General features: G+C 36.3%; 1 protein-coding gene across 11 annotated transcripts in view; it reads right to left on the bottom strand.

Annotated features, from left to right (window-relative positions):
• Positions 1 to 19,608, bottom strand: part of PHF3 (PHD finger protein 3) — a 76,387-nt gene extending 56,779 nt beyond the window's left edge. For 2 of the 11 annotated variants that reach the window (XM_019738630.2, XM_019738632.2), the window contains exons 1-2: positions 19,244 to 19,608; positions 7,831 to 8,099 (exon numbers count right to left, since the gene is read on the bottom strand). In XM_019738630.2, coding sequence (XP_019594189.2) covers positions 7,831 to 8,074 — 244 coding nt within the window. In that variant the 5' untranslated portion in view covers positions 8,075 to 8,099; positions 19,244 to 19,608. Of the gene's footprint in view, positions 1 to 2,724; positions 2,845 to 7,830; positions 8,100 to 18,941; positions 19,135 to 19,243 lie in introns of those variants that run through there. The other 9 variants (XM_019738633.2, XM_074333149.1, XM_074333147.1 and 6 more) reach the window with 7 other exon arrangements.
• Between the last annotated feature and the right edge of the window lie 2,294 nt (positions 19,609 to 21,902).

Raw genomic sequence — 21,902 nt, 5'->3', positions numbered from 1 at the left:
TTGTGTCAGAAACAGTTTTCCTTTTCTTGGGCACCGCATTTGTTGTTACTTCAAGGACTAATTTTTCACCGCAGAACATTTTCCTCTCCACAAGGACTGCTAGAAATCTGACAGCCAAAGTTGTGCCCCACCTGCAAGTATTTTACTATCTTAAATTCTGGTCCCACTACCTGGCCCTACTTTTTTCCTTTCCTTGTTGTTCTTCCCCCTCCACCAGTTAAAATTTACTGAGCATCTAGTATGTGCTAGGCTAGGTACTATTCTAGTGACTGTATGAACAACATATACAGAGCTATCCCTGCCTTCGCTAAAGTAAATTATTCCATTTAAATTATTTTTTTAATCTTTAATAATTAAAGTACTTTGCTTAAGTGTCCAAGAATCATTTCTGAGCTTTGACACAGTAATGTTGAGAACTGTGAAGGGTCTCAGATTTTACCTACTTGCAAACTGACACACTAGCCTGTTACCAATTCCTGGTGTTGACAGAAGACATGAGAGACTACTGGGTCAGAGACAAAGAATTCTGTCATCATGGCAAAGCTAGCAGCACAACCATGATGTTATGTCAGTTCCCTTTGCCTCCCCATCTCCAAGTTCCACAGGGACAATGCAGCTGGGCCTAGAAAGACACCTATACACACACTGGGCTGAGATACAGGAGGGGAACAGTGGGAATTTACTGCTTTTATAAGTGAGCAGTAAGCAAGTCTGCTCTTTCTCTGAGGTAAAAGGTAGAGGTGTAGGAGCAAACGTTACCTCATTCTTCAAGGTTGCTTGCTGCAAACACAGCCGTAAATAATGGCCTAGTTAAAGAGTGGCCAGAACCTTGCATTCTTGGCATACCATCAGGAAAGTCCAGGGACACACAAGACACAGCAGACTACCTCTCCCCGTAAGTATGCTAAATAACAAACTAGTCTTATTAAGCATCCTCAGAAAAACAAGAAAATTATTTCTATACTAAACTTTAAGCTCCATTAGTCACCAAGTTCTATTTTACTCAACATTGTGTATCTACTGTATAGCACACTACCTGATATAAAACAAATATTCATTAAGTGAATAAAGCCAAAAACAATTCATTTTTAACAAAATTTCTTCAAGTTGCTTACTTTTAAGTCTCAATTTCTTCAACTGTAAAATGAGAAAAGTTAAATTTTTTCCTTATACCTAATCAAATACCATCCTGAATCAATACTCTAACTGATAAAGAAGGCTTTAAGTAGCTTGTAGTACACTTGTACCTGTTGGCACTTAGTAGAAGTACATCCTGAGAGCATCTTTTTAGCATTCGTGATTAACTAAATCACTAGGTCAATGCTTATCTCTTCCTTAAAACCTCTTGATCTTTAACAGCTAAGAGCCGTTTCAGGCATTCATAAATCTTTCCTATAAATGCTCACATTCTTTGAAAGGGAAACAGAATTTGAAAAAAAACAAAAAGCAATTAAAAGAAAATTCCTCATCCTAATTTTGCTGACTATGAAGCCAAATAAAATTTGGGCAGAAAGACTTACAATCTATTCCAGTCCAAGTACTATGACTTAACTTATTAGTGAACTTGGGATTTACTTAACCACTCTCAAAACATCACTTTATACAGCTATAAAATGGAATAGTTATCTACAGCTCTTAGGATTTTGTGAAGAGTTAATGAGATAATACTGGCAAAGTACTTTTGTACAGTACTTGGTACATTAACACCCACACATATTAGCTGTTTTATCAACTTCCTTTACAGATAATCCCTTGTGAGAGAAAAAAGCTCGGGGGCTTCATAAGCTGCCTCTGCCTGAAATCTCCCCATGAAACCACTTCTTCAAAAACCCTGAGACTAAAACTAGTTTCATGATAACATAAATAAAACAGTTCAAATAATTTATCATGTTTTAAAAGTTTGGTACCTTGCTCTGATGATTAATATTATGTTAATTTGATTATGCTCCAGTATCCAGATGTTTGGTGAAATTCCAGTCTAAATGTTACTATGTTTAGATGAGATTATCATTTAAACCAGTGGATTTTGAATAAAGAGATCACCCTCCATAACGTGGGTGGGCCTCATCAAATCAGTTGAAGGTCTTAAGAAAAAAAAATGGTGGTTCCCCCAAATAAAAGGGAATTCTGTCTCCAGACTGCCTTCAGACTCAAGCTGCAATATTATTTCTTCCCTGGGTCTCCATTCTACCAACCTACCCTGCAGATTTTAGATTTAAAAGACTCCAAATCACACAGATCAATTTCTTTAAACAAATCAATCAATCAATCTCTCTCTCTGTCTCTCTGTCTCTCCCCCCCCCCCACCTCTGGATTTTCTGAATTTAGAAAATGATATTTTAGTGCTTGTGTTAAAGGGCTTACTTGTTTTATCTCTGAGTTCAATTGCTATTTTGGTATTAAAATGACTTGCTGCAGTAATTAATGAAAAATACCTGTTTGAAAAAAACTGACATAATTAAAAACGTCTAAAGTGAACAGTCTATAACAAAGTATAAAAAGGAAGATGGAAAGAAGCAGAGTAAATTAGCACTAAAAGCTGCTTATATAAATGTTATCACTGTGCTTTCAAGTTATATTTCAAATAATTTAGAGAAGCAATGAAATTCATCAAGCTTGCAAATAGGATGTAGGATTATAGTAAACACAGTCTAATTTGTAACAAATAAGAAATAATTGCAGAGACCATAAAAGGTCAGTTGGTAGAAACAATTACAGGCATACCTCAGAAATATTGCGGGTTCAGTTCCAGACCACTGTAAAAAAGCGAGTCTCACAATAAAGCGAGTCATAATATTTTTGCTGGTGGAGGGTCTTGCCTTCAGTTTGTAAAAAACGCAACACCTGTGAAGTGCAAAACAAGGTATGCCTGTATCTGATACCTAAATCCCCAACAAACATCCCAGTCAAAGGGGTCATATCCAGCAAAAGAGTAAATCTCATAGTCCCAGAGAACCTATTCTATTTTGGGGGAACCCCAAATCCTTTTTAGCCAATCAAACTTTGCCTCCTTCTAACTACTACATATTGAACCTAGCTCTTTTCTGTTTTCCATAAAAAAGTCAAATCTCGCCAATGTGACAAACTTTCAAGCATCATGGCTGCTATTTTGTCCAACTCTTTCCACTTTCCAGCAGTTTCTTTTCACCACTAAGTAATATTTCTGATTCTACAAGGTGTTTGCCTCTCTTTTCTGTCTGCTCTCTTCTAAACATACTCTCGCTTTCACTAAAATCCCTTTAAGTAAAATTCAAAATGACTATTTAATATTAACCATCAGTCTTACAGAAACGAAGTTTCATTCTTAAAGCTAAGTTAGTCTTCTCTAACGTTCAATTAAGAGTATAAACTTTGTCTTAACCAACATTTGCATCTCATTTGCATTACTACATGTATTAAATTTGTATTTTCTTGTTCAAATGCAATTATCAAAAATAACAACGATGTAACAAGAGGTGAGATTCACTGAAGCACAGACGAAGAAAAACAATCAACAAATATTCCACTTAGAATAATAAACAAAAATAGTGAAAGAAGATCCCAGTGCAAGTATGGAATGAATTTATACATGCAGTTGGAATCACGTGTGTAATTAATTTGCACAGAGTTCACTACCCCCACAAAAAAAGTACAAATAAGGGGAACAATAATTAATACCTGAAAACTGAATTTTATTGGACCAGTGGTCCACTGTGCTTAGTTCAATGTACTGTCTGATTGGAAATGCTGTCCAAGAGAAGTACAAAGCCATAAAAACTTGTAAATGCCTTTTAAACAAATCTCAGTGATTCAATAGGGCACTAATCATTTTTCCAGAACAAGTACAATATAATTTTTTCCAATATTACACAGATGAAATCTGCTTCTAATAATGAAGCCCCACACTGCAGAGCTACAATTAAAAATTTGTGTGCTAATAAAGAGACCAAATCACACTACTGCTGAGAAGCTTGTAACATATATTACAGTACTTTGCTCAGAAGGAAAGCGGTACAAGCTAAATACTGACTGAGGTCATATATCATCAATGACAAGAAAGCAACTACCCTGTTTCCCCGAAAATAAGACTTAGCTGGACAATCAGCTCTAATGCGTCTTTTGGAGCAAAAATTAATATAAGACCCACTATTATATTGTATTGTATTATATTATATTATATTACATTACATTATATTATATATCGTATTATGTTATACCCGATCTTATAGTAAAATAAGACGGGGTCTTATGTTAATTTTTGCTCCAAAAGACGCATTAGAGCTGATTTTCCGGCTAGGTTTTATTTTCGGGGAAACAGGGTATCACGGATGCATGCTAGCAGAAACTTTCCTTTACAGTTGAAAAAATACTTAAGTACACACAACGAGTCAACATTTAGCAAATATGCAAGATACCAGTAAGAGTTCAATGATTTTTTTGATGTGTTTAAATCTCCAAAAACCATGCTACAGGAGGGCTTTTTTTTCTTTTTTAATTTAGTGAATGATGATTTTGTAAGCCATGATGTAGCCTAGAAAGGACATCGTGGTTTCACTGAAGGATGCAGTACCTACCTACATGTGTTTCTGAATGAACTGCTGCTCTGAATACCCTTGTATCTACAGTGTGTCTGTCTTCCCGGTCTTAAGGAAATAAATCCCATTACAGCCACTGAACATTTCTTTTCAATACACCATATAAAGAAATGAATCATAAATTCAAGATGTTTCACATTTATGAATCATAGCTGTCTATATAAAGAACATATCTGTTTGTAAAATGAGAGATAAACATTTCTTCGTGACACTATAACAGCAGTTTTTCAAACACCATTTCAATGATTTTGAATACACTCCTTAAGTGGTACATATAAACAACATATTTGGTATCTTGAACCTATTATTTGGGGAAATATTTTTAGGTTAAAGATAAGATAATAGAATTTTTTAGAACATCAATAATTGGTTTTCATCATCAAGATCAAACGTTTCCCCCATACTCAATGATTTTCCTCGCTTATTGGAGTTTTAAAAAAAATGTATTACTGGGTAAATCTAAAAACCATATGCAAACACTGCAGTTACACAAAAAATACTTTAGAGTCAAAAGCATTCAAAAAGAGAATCAGGATCTGTTTATCTCTCAAAATGAAACAATCAGCATCCTAACTTGTGTGCATTTGACAGAGCACTTAAAGTAATCTTCCATTTTCCCCCCTATTTTTATAAATTTTAAGGCTACTTCCATGATTTTTGGAGACAGGTGAAATATAATGCAAGCCACTCAACTATGTCAACAAAAACTGGTCTTTAACAACTACAGCAAACCAACCTGGTATAGCATAGCAGAGAACAAGATATACCTAGCAGTTTTGCTAGCTAATTCAGCACTGTCAAACTAATGTTACAAAATAACCATAATCTGTAACCTTCACTGGCCTGAGAAATATTGTAAAGGTCATGTATTTCCCTGCTAACCTTCACTGAAGACAATTAGTAAAAACCTACAGAGCCAGGTATAAACATCTTAGTAAGAAATATGTCGTTTTTATTTTATAGCAAAAAGCTGAAGTAGTTTCTATATGAAAGTTATAAAAGTTGTCCACACAGGGTTTTCCGTTTACAATAAAATTTCTTCTTTGCAACTCTCTTAAATCTAAAATTATTTCAAAACAAAACAATTTAAAAGAAAAAATTTTTAATATTTCCCATTTTGCTATCATTAGAAAACATACAAGCCGAATATCCCAAAGGGCAAAAGAAACTTTGAAGAAACAAAGATAAATTCCCTGCCTGATGGCACAATGAAATCTAAACAATCCTAGACAGAAGAGCTTTATTATTTTAAGTTTCCCTCATATATTTCCTTACAAATCTTTAAAACATATACTACCTATATATTAATACAAACACTTCTGCTTCAGAAGCAAGATAAATAATTGTAGCAAATAAATTGAAAATAAAAAAATTTAGAAAATTCTACTTAAATTCTTAAAGTTAAAATTTACAAAATAATAGAATTATAAACAAGTATTAATTAACCATACCTCAAAAAAAGTTTAAGTACTTCAATAAAGATATTCAAAGTCTTCTATTAGCAAAGGAAATGTTCACCAAAACCAAAGAGACTTTTCACATCAATAAAACTTTTCATATCAATGGAACTCAATTTAAAAAAAAAGACTGCAAATAGGAATACCAGTATTACCTAAGGGCTGGAATTTTGTAAGTAAAGGCATCTCAACAGGATGATACATTTGCCAATTCCAGGCCCAGTATAAACATCTTTGAGGGTAACTATATTCCCAGTAACAAGTACTTAAGCATTCAGTAAATGTTTTTCCTGAATTTGGACTAAACTGAAATTTTGCATATACAACCAAACATTGTCAGAAGTGCTTGACAATAAAGATAATTAGATATACTGTACTGTACTGACACAGGAACCAAAGTAAAAAATTTGAACAATGCATACATAAAACAAAATTTTCAAAAACTTAGAACATTTAGAATACAACAAAAACAATGTAAACCTATGCGATAACACAACACAATGTATATAATTGAGAGATACACCATTAGCGAGCAATTCAAAAGACTCAGTATTAAGGCGTTGTTAAAATGAAAAGATTCCTAGTAGCCAAAGTGTTGAGGTCTTCAGGCAGAGTAAACTGACAAATTTAGAGATGAATAGCAGGCCACCTAATCCAAACTTTACTTTAAATATTAAAATATTAAGTAAAAAAATTACAAGAAAATTAAAAACATACTGAAAAACTGTAATGCAGAAAAAGTCTACAGTCACTGAAAAACAGACCATCACCACCTAAACCTGTGAACTACTCTAGGGAACTGTGAGGAAAAGCCTAACTTCATGTGCAGCTGATTTTCTTGTATCTAGTTAGCTTACAGAATAGGTCAATTGCCGCAAAATTTGTTGTAACATTTTCTTTGCATTATAAAAGAAAATCTACATATTTTCCACATATTAATATATCTCTGAAATAATTTACTAAGAATTAGTTTAGCCCTACAGAAAGTTACTTTCCTCAGTCTTTCATTGACTTCAACTATAGATCCTAGAGTAATGCTGCCCAACAGAAATATAATACAAGCCATATGTCATTTTAAATTTTACCTTTAAAAAAGTTAGAGGTGAAATTAATTTTAATAATATATTTTATTTAATCAAAAATATCATCTCAACATGTAATCAACATTTTAAAAAAATCTGATGGAATATTTTACATTATTTTTTTCATAGAGCCTTTAAAATCTAATGTGCATTTTACATCACAACTCAATTAGAACCAGACTCATGTCAAGTGATTAAGAGTTACATGTGGCTAGTAGTTGGACAGCACAGGTCTAGCGTTCTTTCTCTGGTTTTCAGATACATGTAAAAATACCAAAAGATCTGAAATGGGAATACACCATGTATTAAATTTGAAGGGCTGGAAGTGGCACCAAGAAAGATCAATTCAGCTATTCCCCTTGACTCCAGGAGGCCTGGAGTGACATCATGTCCCAATTTGCTATGGAGAGTCCCAATTTATACCTGTTGTCATGATGTAATTAACAGCACCTCCTGTAATTCTCAAAAAGCATTCCACTTAAAATGATAAATTATATGGTTGCCCTATCTATATCCATAATACCCTTGAAGACAATTCCACACTCCTTGGAAGAAAATTTAGTTTAAATTCCAATTCTGATGCCTAGAATAAATTCAAAGGAAATAACCCTAATTCACTACCCTCATTTAAAAAAAAAGAAAAAAAGATGCTGCTAAAAATTCTTTTTATGTTAAATAGCAGACTAAAAAAAAAAAAAAAAAAAAAGTAAGAATTACCTGTTGAACAAGGCATCTGGAAATTGGGGTCATTGCTATCCAAAACAGGCAAACAGAACTGGTTACTTGCAGATCCTAGCATAGGATCCTTATCGCTGAGCATGTTCTTCAGCGAGTCCTCTAAGACATTTTGACTTGTACTAAAATCCTCACAGACTTCATTCTCCAGGTTGGATCCTAGAAATAGGGCATCATCTAAGTGTTCAGTAGGAATTAAATGATTAAATGTATCAACTATATCCATGAAGACTTCTGTGTGTCTTTCAGCCCTATAGAAAGACAAAAAAAATACCATAAGAAATAAAGCTACCAATTGATAATCACCTAAAACCAAATTATTTTAATAGTTTTGAGTCTAAAAACACACTTAGGTATTTTTGAACTGTTAAAAAAAAAAAATCCTCACTGTTTCCGAATATACATTTGGACATGTAGAACAAATCTTTACTAAATACTGTTTCTTCATCATGCATGTAGAATATCATTTTACCAGAAATCCTATGCTTACTCAATTCATTATTTTTAGTAAAAAAAAAAAAAAAAGAAAAAACAACTATGTATATAGTCCATTAATTTGACACATTTGAATTACAAGGCTTATACCATAAAAACGATATGTTTTTAACCATAATCTTTTCATAAATTAAGAATCCGACACTGGTTTTACAATAAATCCATATAAAAAAGCTAAAATCAAATCATTTATTGCACCATACTTATTAAAACTGTAAAACAGCCTTGTTTTATTTACAAAGCATTTAAAGAAAAGTAATATAGAGACAAAGTTTTTTGTGGGGGGGTAGGGGAAAAATGCAAAGAAACTTAAGTAAACCCAACAAATCAACTGAAAAAACTACATACGCACAGACATACACATACACACACAGGAGGCACAGATGTGCACACACACATTTTGGGAAGGACCCCTTTTAAGATAAAACGAGATAAACAAGAAAACAATGTAAAAGATACATTTATTTTATTAAGCTATGTCGGGCCTATACAGATATCAAGCTAGTCTATTTGAACTGTACCTACACTGTAACTGGGTATCACTCACCAAAAGTCATCTTGTTCTTTAGAAGAGTCTTAATTATAAAAAGTTGAATTATTTTCAGTATTGGTTTCAGAGAAAACTGAAGCAATGTATTTTGGGGGGAAGAGGGTGTCAACAAAAAATATCTAATAATATTCAGTTAGCTAGAAAATTCCACCAATTAACCAAAAGTCCAAAATTTATTAAATTAGCCCAAAATCTACCAAAATTTCCTCTGTCTTTGAATTCTTCCCCTATAAAAATAAGAGAAGAGGAAGTTCAAAGATACTCCACAATTTATGGGCATATGTCATATGCTGCTAAACATTTTACCTACATTTGATTCATTTATTCCCAATAATAAATAGACGCCATTATTTTCCTTGTTTTAAAAACAAAATGCATTTATATAATTTAAATGCCTTCCCCAATGTCACAAAACAGAGCTAAGATTCAAACACAGGTTTCAAGAGTCCACAGTCCATGCATGGCTATAACTCTTACCCTTACATACTGAGCTACGGAGCTAGAAGTTGACTAGATTTGACTCATTAAAGGCTCTTCTTTAAAAACAATTTTCCAACAAAATTAGTGGTTACCTAGGGCTTTGGATAAGAGAGGCACAGACTGCAAAGGAACAAGAAGATACTTCGGGGGATGATGAAAATGTCCTAAATCTTCATTATGGTAGTAGTTTCATGAGTTATCATATCCACCAAAATTAATCAATCTGTTCATTTTAAATGGATGCAGTTTATTGTAACTTCATTTTAAATTTTTTAAAAAGGAAAGACAATTTCCTCACTCTGACTAAAGTTAATCCTCTTCTAAATAAAGGATGTCTTTTCAAACTCTGCAATGTATTATATTGAAATAATAAGGCACTGAAATAACAAAATGTTAACTAAATTTGACTGACTTGCTGGTAACTTTACATGCATTTTCTAATTATAACATTAAGAGAAAAACTATAGCTCACAACGTTAATGAAAAGTCACAAAATTTTTAATTCCCTAAAGCTATCTAATCTCAGTAGCTACGAAACGCTTAATATCCATACATCACCAACACTCCCACTAATTTTTTTATGTTCCAAAGAAATTTTAGTATAATAAATTTCTGGTAATTAGAAATAACTTACAAAAAGTTTACTATTAATAAATGTTTACAAAATTAAGTAGAAAGAACTACCAACAAATTTGTTTATCTGAATGTGCTGGAATCCAAAGTTTACCACAGGTCAAAACTACCTCCTCTTCTGAGTGGCATTCAATTAGCAATCTTTTTCCCTCAGATAAATCAAAAAGGGGGAAGGAGGGGAGACAATTCCAGCTCTAGAAACAAATGGCTAACTTACCTTCTAAAAATGGTATGCTCAGTCTACTGAAAATGCACTCGGTCCCATGTCTGGTAAATTCTACAAACTTTTTAAAACTGAGGTTAGCCTCTCTGTTGTACTGACTACTACTGTCTGTGTATGCCTTCAAGTTGTGGGGATATTCCGAACATTCAGAAATTAAGTAAGGTCACACGACTCAAAATCACCAAGCTATAAGGCAGACCAACCCATTCCAAATAGTGATATAAATGAGCAATATTTTTTTTTTCAGTAATACTGTTATTAGTGAACAATCCCAAAACTCCTGTACTGAAAGTGCCTTCAGAGCCTATGGAATATTTTTAAATCTCAACAGTAACAATATTTAGTCTTTAAAGATCAATCAAAAAAATAGTAAAGCATATTGTAAATAAGATGGGTGAATGAAACTTTCCAGTACTTTTTTTCCCTGTTTTTTCTGTTTGTTTTTTGCCACACCTAGTATGACTTATAAAGTGTGTTTCCCTGGATTTAAATAAGCATTATCAGAAAAAAAGTCTTTGATGGTCAGAGAAAGACTGATATAAGAAAGTTACATTTCTTTAACAATACTTTTAATTTACTCAACAAATAAATGGTAAGCAGCTACCATTGAGTGAAACACCTTTAATAGGCCAATGAAACTGAGACTCTTCCAAGACCAAATAAATAAACTCAAACCTATGGGTCCAAAGAAGACAATTTCTACAGGAAACATTGCAAGACTAGTTTCTGTGAAATTGGTGCAAATTAGTAAAGACCGGTTTTTCATAAGCAGTTCCAACTGGCTGTGGGGGCAATGCCAAAAATGATAGTATACAGCCATCCTACAAGACCATACTAAAAGTAATATTAAATGGAGGTATAAAGTAATTTATCTTAAAAAATCAGTTTCTGATATCAAGTGCTCAGTATCAAAAATAAAACAGGAAGACGGCCCAGTGGCTCAGGTGGTTGGAGCCCGAGCTCCTACCACCGATGTCATCGGTTCGATTCCCACATGGGTCAGTAAGCTGCGCCTTCTAAAGCTAAGATTGTGAACAATGGCTCGCCCTGGAGCTCGGTTGCTATAAGCAGCCGGAGGTCAGCGCGAGCTGCAGTGGGCTGCCGTGGGCTGCTGTGTGCTGCCAGCATGAGTGGCCGGCAGCCGATGAGACCCTTGCCATGAGCAGCCAGCCGACTGACAACCGGTGACCGACTGCCTTGGGTGGGGGGGGGGGGTACTAGTATGGGCCAGGGAGCTGTGTCCTACACAACTAGACTGAGAAACAGTGGCTTGAACCAAAGTGGGGTGGGGGGAGGCAGAAGAAGGGGAAGAAAAATAAAATAAAAACTCTCCATACTAAATTGGAAAACAAATGTTAGCCAATTGTAGAAATATTAACTCACTTAACATGAACACACTAATCAATGTGGTATGGATTGGATCATGGAACAGAAAAAGGACAATAGTTGGAAAACTGGTGAAATCAGAATAAAGTCTGGAAATTAGTAATGTACCAGTGTTAATCCCTAGTTCTGATAAAGGCACTAGCATTATATTACATATAACAATCAGGGACACTACATAAATGGTAAATAGGAATCTTATACTATGTTTGCAATTTTTCTACAAATCTAAATTTATTTCAAAAATTAAGTCCTTTTAAAAAGTGAACACTAATCTAAAATACAGACCTAAGATTCCTAACAATGTAAACAAAGATAATCAGATTTAATTGAGAAAAACTGAGTTGATTCAGTATCTGTTTATTAAACAAGACCGTTTGGTTTAAATAAATTCCTATTTCTTACATTGAAATTTTACTTAAATGCTTCCTTATATTTAGAATTATAAATTTAATAATTAAAATATAACAAGCCTCTCTACGGTGTATTTTTACTGGCTAATGATAGGAGGTGTGATCAAACAATATGGTGAATGTTTAAATTTTTAAAAATTTATTACAGTAAAAGACATGTTGCCATTAATCTCTCTCGTGATACTCCCCCTCGCTTCGAACACACTTATCGCATCGTTCTTGCCACTTTCTGAAGCAGTTCTGGAAGTCCTCTTTCACGTCTTTAGTTGCGCTGTCGTGGCTGCCTCGATGTCCTGAATCAATTCAAAATGTTTACCTTTCATGGTCATTTTGACTTTGGGGGAAGAGCCAGAAGTTGCATGGTGCCAGATCCAGTGAATAAGGTGAATGAGGACACACTGTAATGTTTTTATTTGGCAGAAATTGCCATACCAGAAGCAGTGTGTGACATGGAACTTTTCCGTTGTGATCACAAAATAGTGAATGCTGCTACTGATTCCACTGAACGGAAAGGCAGGGATCTTCAATACGGGAGTCAGCGCGTTATAACTTAGTAACAGTGTGTGACAACTTGTTCAGTGCAGTCAGTCAGCTGTGAGCTACCGTTGAGAGAAGGTGTGTTTTAAAGTGTGCTGTAAATCATCCTCCATCATAATGCTCCATGTCACACATCACTTCTGGTAGGGCAACTTCTGTCAAATAAGAACATTACAGTGTGTCCTCATCTACCCTATTCACTGGATCTGGCACCATGTGACTTCTGGCTCTTCCCCAAAGTCAAAATGATTCAAGACATTGAGGCAGCCACAACAGCTCAACTAAAGACATTCACAAAAGAGGACTTCCAGAACTGCTTCATAAAGTGGCAAGAACAATGGGATAAGTATGTTCGAAGCAAGGGGGAGTATTCTGAGGTGGCTGAATGGCAAGGTGTCTTTTATAAGTCTTTTTTATTTAAACATTCACCATATTGTTTGATCACACCTCGTATGTACATATCCAATTAATCAAATCAATACTAATAATTTGGGAGTACATACATGCTAATATCAGAAATTATTTCTGTGTACACAAGTCACACCTCATGTTTACAGACAATAAAATGTATACAGCTAAGTCAGAAAATTGGATAATCTGCTTAATTCAAAATTACCCATTTATTCATGTATTTATTAAGCATCTACTTAAATTATCATAGGGACCAGTGAAACAAACCCGTCTCAAACTGAAGGAACTCACAATTGAAAACAGCACACAGACATATAAACAAATACAACAACAAGTAATCACAACAAAATATGAAAGTGTCACACTGAAGGGCTGCAGATAGTATCACAAAGAAAGGTGAAAAATATGAGGCCAAGAAAGGCTAAGCAGTTGGTGTGCGAGCTGGATCCTAGAAGTCCAGAAGGAACAGCATGTGCTAATTATGAAATGGCCGAGTTTGATCCTAATGGACCATTTAGAAACACTCAGAATACAATTAAAAGTAAGCATTAGTACTAACATTCTGAATAAAATTTAATCTGAGTCCAAACATATTTCTCACTTTAAAATCCTTGTTTCATCTGAACTCTCAGACAATTATACTGCAGCCAAATTCAGCAAAAAGATAAGCTTGAAAAAGCACCACCAACAAAAAATTACTCTTCTAGATTTAAATTGAGTAGTTTAACTTTTCAGAAACATCTTCAAAGTAAAACTGTTATTTTATTATATTATGTTCTTTAAAAAAAAAAAAAAAAATCAGTACATTTAAGCCTAAAAATAAATCACTAAAGCTATCAAAGGCTCTAACAGGTTGTCTTATGATGAAGGTGTCTCATGCAGTCTATATTCTTTTGTGTGTGTGCATGTGTGTGTGTGTGTGCGAACACACACACACACACAGGGAGGCAAATATACATTAAGAGATTATAAAATCTATGACGAAAAACTAAACAGGGTCAATAGTGATGGGGGGATGAGGAGGGCATTCTGTGTATGATGGTAAATGAAGGCCTTACTAACAGGGCAACATGTGAGCCAAAACCTGAAATGAGGAAATGATCCATGCATAAATGGGGAATAGCAATTCAGACCGACCTAAAGGCAAAGGTCCTGGGAATGGAACAACTGCTTGGTGCCCCCCAGCTCCTACATCACAATTTAAATTAAGCCGTTAATTCATCAGGCATGCTTGCAATGAATAAATTTCTAACCTGTTGCAGTAGTAGCAGTAGTAGAAAAATTAAAGTACCACCACTACGAATGATAAAACAAACGTAATATGCTCTAACTTCATGCCTTGCACTGTTCTTCTATAAGTTTGATATCAGTGGTTTTCAATCAGAGGTGATTATAGCCCTCCAGAGGACATCTGGCCATGTATGGAGACATTTTTGCTCATCACAACTGGAGGGCATGCTACTGACATCTATTAAATATACTGCAATGCACTAAGAAAGCCCCACAACAAAGAATTATCCAGCCAAAAAAATAGCTCTGAGATTAAGAAACTGCTTTACATGTATTAATGTAATCCTCACAACAATCCTGTATTATAATCCCAATTATATGAAAAAAATGAAATTGGGATCAGAGAGATTAAATTATTTGATATAGTATTATTAAGTGGTGGAGATGAAATTTGAACCCAGAAAAGTTCATTCAAGAGTCAGTGCACTTACCATACCCTTTCTCTTTATAAAGTTAAATTCATTGAATGTTTATTCTGTGCCACGCACTGTACTAAACTTAAAATGCATAATGTCATTTAATCCTCACAACCACACTATTATTCTTACTTTATGACAGAGTGGCTAAACCATAGCAAAGTTATATCTAATATTACAGAATAAATAAGTGACAGAGCTGGGGCTCAGATCCACTCTGATACAAATGTCAATTCTTAACCACCATTATATGACATTAAAAATGAATAACAGGTTATCCTTCCAGAACAGAGTCAAGGAAAATCACTAAATGGTTAAGCCATGGAGTGTGACACAATTCTACAAAGTACAAGATTACAAAGCAACGCAACCTAATCACCTGCTCTACACACTCATTTCAAATTCTGGTCCAGTTCCATTGGTTAAAATCTATTGACAAGACTTTGTAAGAAAAAGCAAGAATCATAACTTCTTTCCCGAATTTATCAGGTAAAAAGAACATAAGAATCCATGGTGTCTACCTTACTAGACCAAAGCAGACCTAAGAACCTAGAAAAACAATTATCAAGTTCAAGTTGAAACTGGCAAAGCAAAATTACATTAGCCAACAGTAGTTAAGAGTTAACTTCAAAGTTTACAACTATATCCTATTGACATATGGGAAGCATCAGCAGTTTGGAGTAACCACAGAAACATGGAAGTAGCTCGTCACTAAAACGATGGACTAGGTAATAACAGTCCAAACTAACATGTACTTAGCACATAGTATGTGCCAGGCCCTATGCTAAGTGTATTGTATAGATTATCTCATTAGTTCCTCACAACAACCCTGTGAGGTAGGTACAATTACTATTTCTATTTTACCAATGAGCAAACCGAGACCCAAGACATTACATAACTTGCCTTAGGTAATATACTACCCAGTATACCCAAATTGGAACACAGGCAGTATGATTCCTGAGTCTGCATTTTTAAACCACTACACTTCATGCACTCTACTTGCATAACACATATTAACTTTTATGTTCTTAATATACCATTAATTAAATCTTTAAAAAATACTGGAAACAAAGTGAAGTACCCTTTCTCCCAAATAAATTAGGAAATATGCACTTAGCTACTCCCTACACATAAAAAATAAAATGGCTATCCTCAATGTGTGTATAAACACCATTTTAGAAATTATTGACTACAAACTTTGCAATTTATTTTCAGTCTACAATTTTAGACTGTTTTCACATGGCCAGCGAACACAAATTATGAATGCATTAAAACTATTAAGTGTAGCTTTTCTGTACAATCTGGTATGCCACTCAAAATTGTCTATTAAAGTTAGACTATGCCAAGAGATTAAAACTTCAATATTTTGAAGTTTTTACTTAACTTTCTCTTCATCCCCTCTTCACTGTATAAATGATCGTAAAAATGTAAATCCCCTGACCATTAAAAGATGATGTAAATTAAATACATAATGCATGGCAATAATTGCCCAGTCTGTACATTTGGCAATTCCTCATACAATGCCTTTTGTGACTCTTAAAATATCTTTCTCTTTTAACTCTAACACAATGACTTAACATCTCCTGTCTTTGAATCTTGTTTCTCAACCTAGACTGTGTTCCTGGGTCTCAAATATTTTGAATCAAATCAATACTCTCAGTATCTTTCCCGGTGTAATCAAAAGGCAACAATTAAAGACGAATATTTTTTACTGTTCTCAAAAATGCAACAATATATAAAATGTGTAATAATTTGTCGCCATTTTTGTAGTTGAAAAGTAAGATGTCTATGCTTTTGAAAAGAAACTCCAGGATTCTCAGAGGGTGCTCCAAGAAATAAGAGAGAATTAGAGTTCAAGAAAAGAAAGAAATCCAACAGCCACTTGTCAGAAAGAATTCTTGAAATGTGGATGAATGAAAATATTTAGAAATCAGCACTCCAAGAACCCTGCTGTCCCTGACACTGTGCAGTGAAGTAGTTATGGGTAATCCACAAACCTGAGATGCCAATCAATAAAACTCATCATCTCATTTTTTAAAAATAGAAAAGATCTAATCTTCAGACGAAAATTAAGTAAATAGAATTTCATGAGAAATCGTTCTAAAGCAAAAACAAACAAAACAATGCACATTTAAGAAAGCAAAATGTACCAAAAAGGCAAACGCCATATTACCATGTGAAGGAAGATAACCATTATCTGTATTTTAGTAGCCCACCCCCCCCAACAGAACTATGCATAATTTACATTCTCCAGTTTTTCCAAATCTAATCCATACTGTGTAAAAATCTAAACTCTTAAAATAATCTTGCATTAATCCAAATTGTCACTCGCAGCCTTCTGATATTAATAGTTTTATCAATAAGCTATTACATAAGACAAAGATTAGCAATCTTTCCTAATTGATTCCAATACTAAATACAATGTAAATTTTAATAAGACGGTATAAAATGATTAATATAAAGACAATTTCCTTTCCATTTTTCTATCCTGAAACTTGCATTTGACCAAAGCTATTTTTCATCTACATTTACAAAGACCACATCTCTTAGATTTTACTTCTCTGAATATGCAACAGATGAGTATTTCACAGGATTAGCTAGATAAAGTTATCTTTGGTCTATCACAACAGCATGGAATGCATAACTCATTCAATGTGATAGATAAGGAAATTCACTATCTTCCCAAAGGATGCAAAAGCAGCATAACATATTATATTTTCATGCTCTTCAATAAATAGACCTATAAAGCATGCAAGGAATGGGAAAATGTTCCCATCACCAGTTCATTTGTTATCCTTTTGACAAATCACCAGTACAGACAGCTATCAAATAAAGCTTAAACACTAAGGCTGTAATTCTGCATACTTAGAAAGTGGACCACTTCAGTTGAGGAAAAGTCTTTCTGCTGCTAAGGAATCTACTGAACTATGTGTGGTTTAATCAGAGCGATAATAGCTCCTAAAAACCCCCCTTTAAATTCTGTTACTATCATGGGGAAATGTGGTATGCATTTAAAAACAGTAATAGTGATAATTATGATGATGGTGGTGGTGGTGGAGGGAAAATTCATTATTGTAACATAAATGTTACTGTAAACAGAAGAATTGGGGAAAAAATAATATATTAGGAAAAGGTCCAGTGGTAGTTAATATTAAGAATTACTACTTTAAATAACAAATTACTATTTTAAATAATTATCTTTACATAACACCTTTCGTGTTCTGGAATGAAGACAGAAATTCAAAAATAAAAGAATGCTGCAAAAATTTCCTGATTATTTGACTCATCTTCTCTTTCCTACCACAAATACACCTACAAACATTTCGACAATCCCAAACACTTCATTCAAGAATCAAAAAAATGGTAAATGAATAACTGAGGCGTAGCTTTGGAACATGTCAAACAACTTTGGGAAACGAAAGACAATTTCGACCCCAAAATAGTAACTAAATAGAACAATGTACTACTTAAAGTACTCCCTAAGTAGTTTATCATTTATTCTTATATTAGCTTAAAATAAGGTGGTAAAGTTCTCTGGACATAGCTCAATTATCTATGTTTCATTTTAAATTAAGCCTCTCTACACGTAATAAAGATTAGGACTAGGTAGATAATTAAAGCATTGCAGCCACTTACATTAGTGACCATCTATGATCGTGTTCTACGAATGATTCCTGAATAGCACCCAAAATCACACACTTAAATTACCTCGAATCATAAGTCTCTGAGAAATGGCATTTAAAAACCCGAAGATGGACAAAGGTCATCGGACCCAGCAATGCACTGCTGAGGGAAAGCAGGGACACTGGACTGCGCGCGGTACCAACACTCTCTCCCTTTCTCCCTCCTACCCGCCCCCCTCCGTGTCAGGTGATCAGTTATTTAGCACCATTAACACGCACGTATCGACAAGTGGTTCAGTAAATTACACGTATAATCATCAATCGGAAGGCCAGATTCTAGCCTCCTTTCAAACTAAGCAAAAAGACGTCGACAGTTTGGATTCCGAGCACAAAAGCGCGCGGTAGGAGATGGATGGATAGAGCGCCAACCCCCTTCTCCAAAAGCGGGAACCGGACTCAGCCTCGCAGCGAAGGCCAGTCCCGGCTTCCCAGACCCGGGGCCCAACGCTCGATGCCGGGCGCCCTTGGAGGAAAGAGGCCCGAAGGGCCGGGTCGGGGGCCTGAGGGCCGGGCCTTCCTGGCAGCGCCGCCGTGACTCCCGGCCTGCGAGCCCGCGCGGCGGCAATGGGGCACACTCACCCCTGAGGGCCCAGGAGCCGGGGAGAGGCCGCGGTCCCGACCCTCGCCTGGCAACCTCGCCGCTGCGGCTCCCTCCCCAGCCCTGAGTCCAAACGGTCCCGGGCTGCGGAGGCGCGGCCCCGGCAGGCCGAGGACGTTGCGCAAAAGGCCGGAGAGGCGATTTCCCCGCCGCGCGGGAGAAAGGAGCGGAGTGTCCGCCGCGGGAGGGGCGGGGAGGCCCGCTGAGAAGCCGCGCGTGTGGAAGGGGATGGGGGAGGGGAGGATTGCCCGTCTCCCTGGCCGCGGCCAGAGCCGCAACTCACCCAGCTCCGCCAGACGAGCGCTACCACTGGCAGCAAGAGGAAGATGGTGGCCGCTGCCGCCGCCGAAGAGGAGGAGGAGGAGGAGGAGGAGGAGGAGGGGGCCCGGTGGGTGCCGCGGAGAGGGGGTACGCGCAGGACGTCGGCGTCGCTGCCACAGCCTCTTTTTCCTCAGGGGTCCGAGGGGCTGCTGGTAACTACACTATGCTGGCTTCTGCATCGCCCTCCTTGTCCTCGTTGCAGCCGCCGTCGCCCAAGGCCCGAGGGTCGCTCGCCTACTGGGGACCGTGCAGCGGCGCGAGACCCCACAGCCATCGGCGTGCCGCGGCCGCGCGGGGGTAGGGAGCGAGGCCTGCGTCACGTGACCCCACTGTTTACCGTTCCGGGGCCGCGGCCTGCTCTGCCACCGCGCCTGCGCGCTGCGACACCCCAGTGCTGCGCCGCGCCTCCGCGGGGCCCAGGGCGGCAGCGCTCCTCGCTCTTCCGCGCTGTTCCCAGTCTACCGGGAGTGGGGCCCCGCTCGCGGGCTTCTAGCTTTCACCTCCCGGGCAGCTCGAAGGGAAGAGGCAGATAGATGGTTGCCTTTCCTCGGTTGTAATAAGCACTAAGGCTTCATAGTTAATGTAATGTTAATTGGCACATCTGCTCTTCCAGGTAATTTTTATCAATTGGGCGTAAGTTCAAGAATGGTAGAGGGTGGAGTAGTTAAACCCTTTGCCCAAGAATCCCTGCTGGCTCTGCACAACACTGCCATCATTAACAACCTCCACCCTCACCTTGCCCCTAAATAGCTGGTCTACTTCAGGACTCAAATTGCAGCCTCCAAGAGACATTCCTAATCTAAGCCAATTCTCAGAGTGTGGCCAGAGGATCCCCTGAGAGGTCCCCAAGCCCTCTCAGAGGATCTTCAATTCTTTTGCGATTGCTAATGTATAAGGCCAAATTTTCTTCATTTTCTTCAACCAAAACAATATGTAGCAACCATTAAATGCAGAAGAAGATTGGAGAATTCAGCCATCTTCTATTAAGCCAGAAATTGAAGAAATTTGCAAAAATTTAAAACAATGCCATTCTTCATTAAATTTTATTGGATAAAGGTATTTTTCTTAACAAATATGTATTATAACAATGAATTTTGTTATTTTTAAATTATGTTATACTTAGGTTTAATTTCTAAGAGGGTAAATATCAATAAATATAACTAACCCATATAAACAAAGCTCTTGGAAGTCCCTCAGTATAAGGGTCTTGAGACCAAAAAGTTGAAAAACCACTGGTCTAGGTTATGTGCTTCCAACACCAGCTTGGACTGACCTCTATCTCGGCCCTGAATAAGCACTGTGAGGTAATTGTTGCTAGTCATCATCCTGACCAAAGGGAGCTCCTTAAGGACAGGAATTGTGTCTGCTATTTTCAGGGACCATGATAGCCAGCACCTGCTGAGCTCTTCTAAAACCTTTATTTGCTGATTTAAGCCACAGGCCAACCACAGGCCACATTTCAAGATTTGTGCAGAGTAGAATAATAGCTCACAGGCATGTGGTGAAGATCTCTTCTGTACTCTCTTGAGTCTTTTGGTATTTCCAGCACTCCCAAACCCAGCGCTCTTCCACAAAGGAGTTTTAGATGGGCTAATTCTACTGGACTCCTAGAATTCCATCCCCTGCCTTCATTCATCAATCCCTGAAAACTTTGTTTTACAATCTCTTTTTTAAATGTTTTTTGAGAAAGGAAAATAGAAATGAGTAACCAAAAAAATGTTTTTCATTTAGAATGTCTAGGATGAATTGCAAAAAAGAAATCTAATTTTATCTTTACTTTTCTGGACCTCAATATGAAATTTGAAAATGGCATTCTGGAAGAATAAGATTATTGTTATAAACAAAATCCAACCCTAAAGGAATTCAATATAGTAGAGCTCTAATGGAAAATCATTAGATGGATAACCCTCTTAAACGAACTGGGGGAAAATCTTGTTAGAGAAATTTTAGTAAATTTATGAAAAAACAAAATATAGGTGAAAAGAAAATGTAGGAACCATAAGCCTGTCATATTTACAAAACAGATTTCTAATCCTAAAACAGGCAAAAAGCTTACTACAAATCATGTTTTGATTCTGTTATTTTGAACCAGTCAAGCACCCATATTCACATGTGTCCATTAATGATCTTTATTTTTTGCTTCCAGATATAAACACAAACTATCTTTTACCGAATCCATAGAAAGGTTACTGAAAGAAAGAACCAGCATAATAATACTGGGAATGGCTCTAACTACATGCAGGATACTGTTTTAGTTAAAAGACCTATCGGAAAATCAGATTGTATTGGTAACATTGAAAACTCCAAATTAACTCAGGAAAATTAAATTTGGTAGAAAACAAGACAACTGACAATGCTAACACTGACAATATATTTATAATTGACTAAAACAATATGAAAGAATGAAATCTGACAAAAATTGGATCTCACAAATTTTCCCAAGGATAAATGAGCCTGGAAGAGAGTGAGGCCATGGAAGAAAGCTCACAATGAAGGTAAGAAAATTAATTTTGATATGAAAAAAAATGTGTCTATCACTGACATATTGGTCCCTACAGTATCAGTTCACTAAAGATGGGGGGGAAATGAAAGCGTTAATTTCAAGTGAACAGAAAAATCAA

Source organism: Rhinolophus sinicus, linkage group LG05 (assembly GCF_036562045.2).
Source record: "Rhinolophus sinicus isolate RSC01 linkage group LG05, ASM3656204v1, whole genome shotgun sequence".
Taxonomy (NCBI): domain Eukaryota; kingdom Metazoa; phylum Chordata; class Mammalia; order Chiroptera; family Rhinolophidae; genus Rhinolophus; species Rhinolophus sinicus.
Note: the sequence above shows the minus strand (reverse complement) of the source record. Positions and strands in the feature narration are given on the sequence as shown.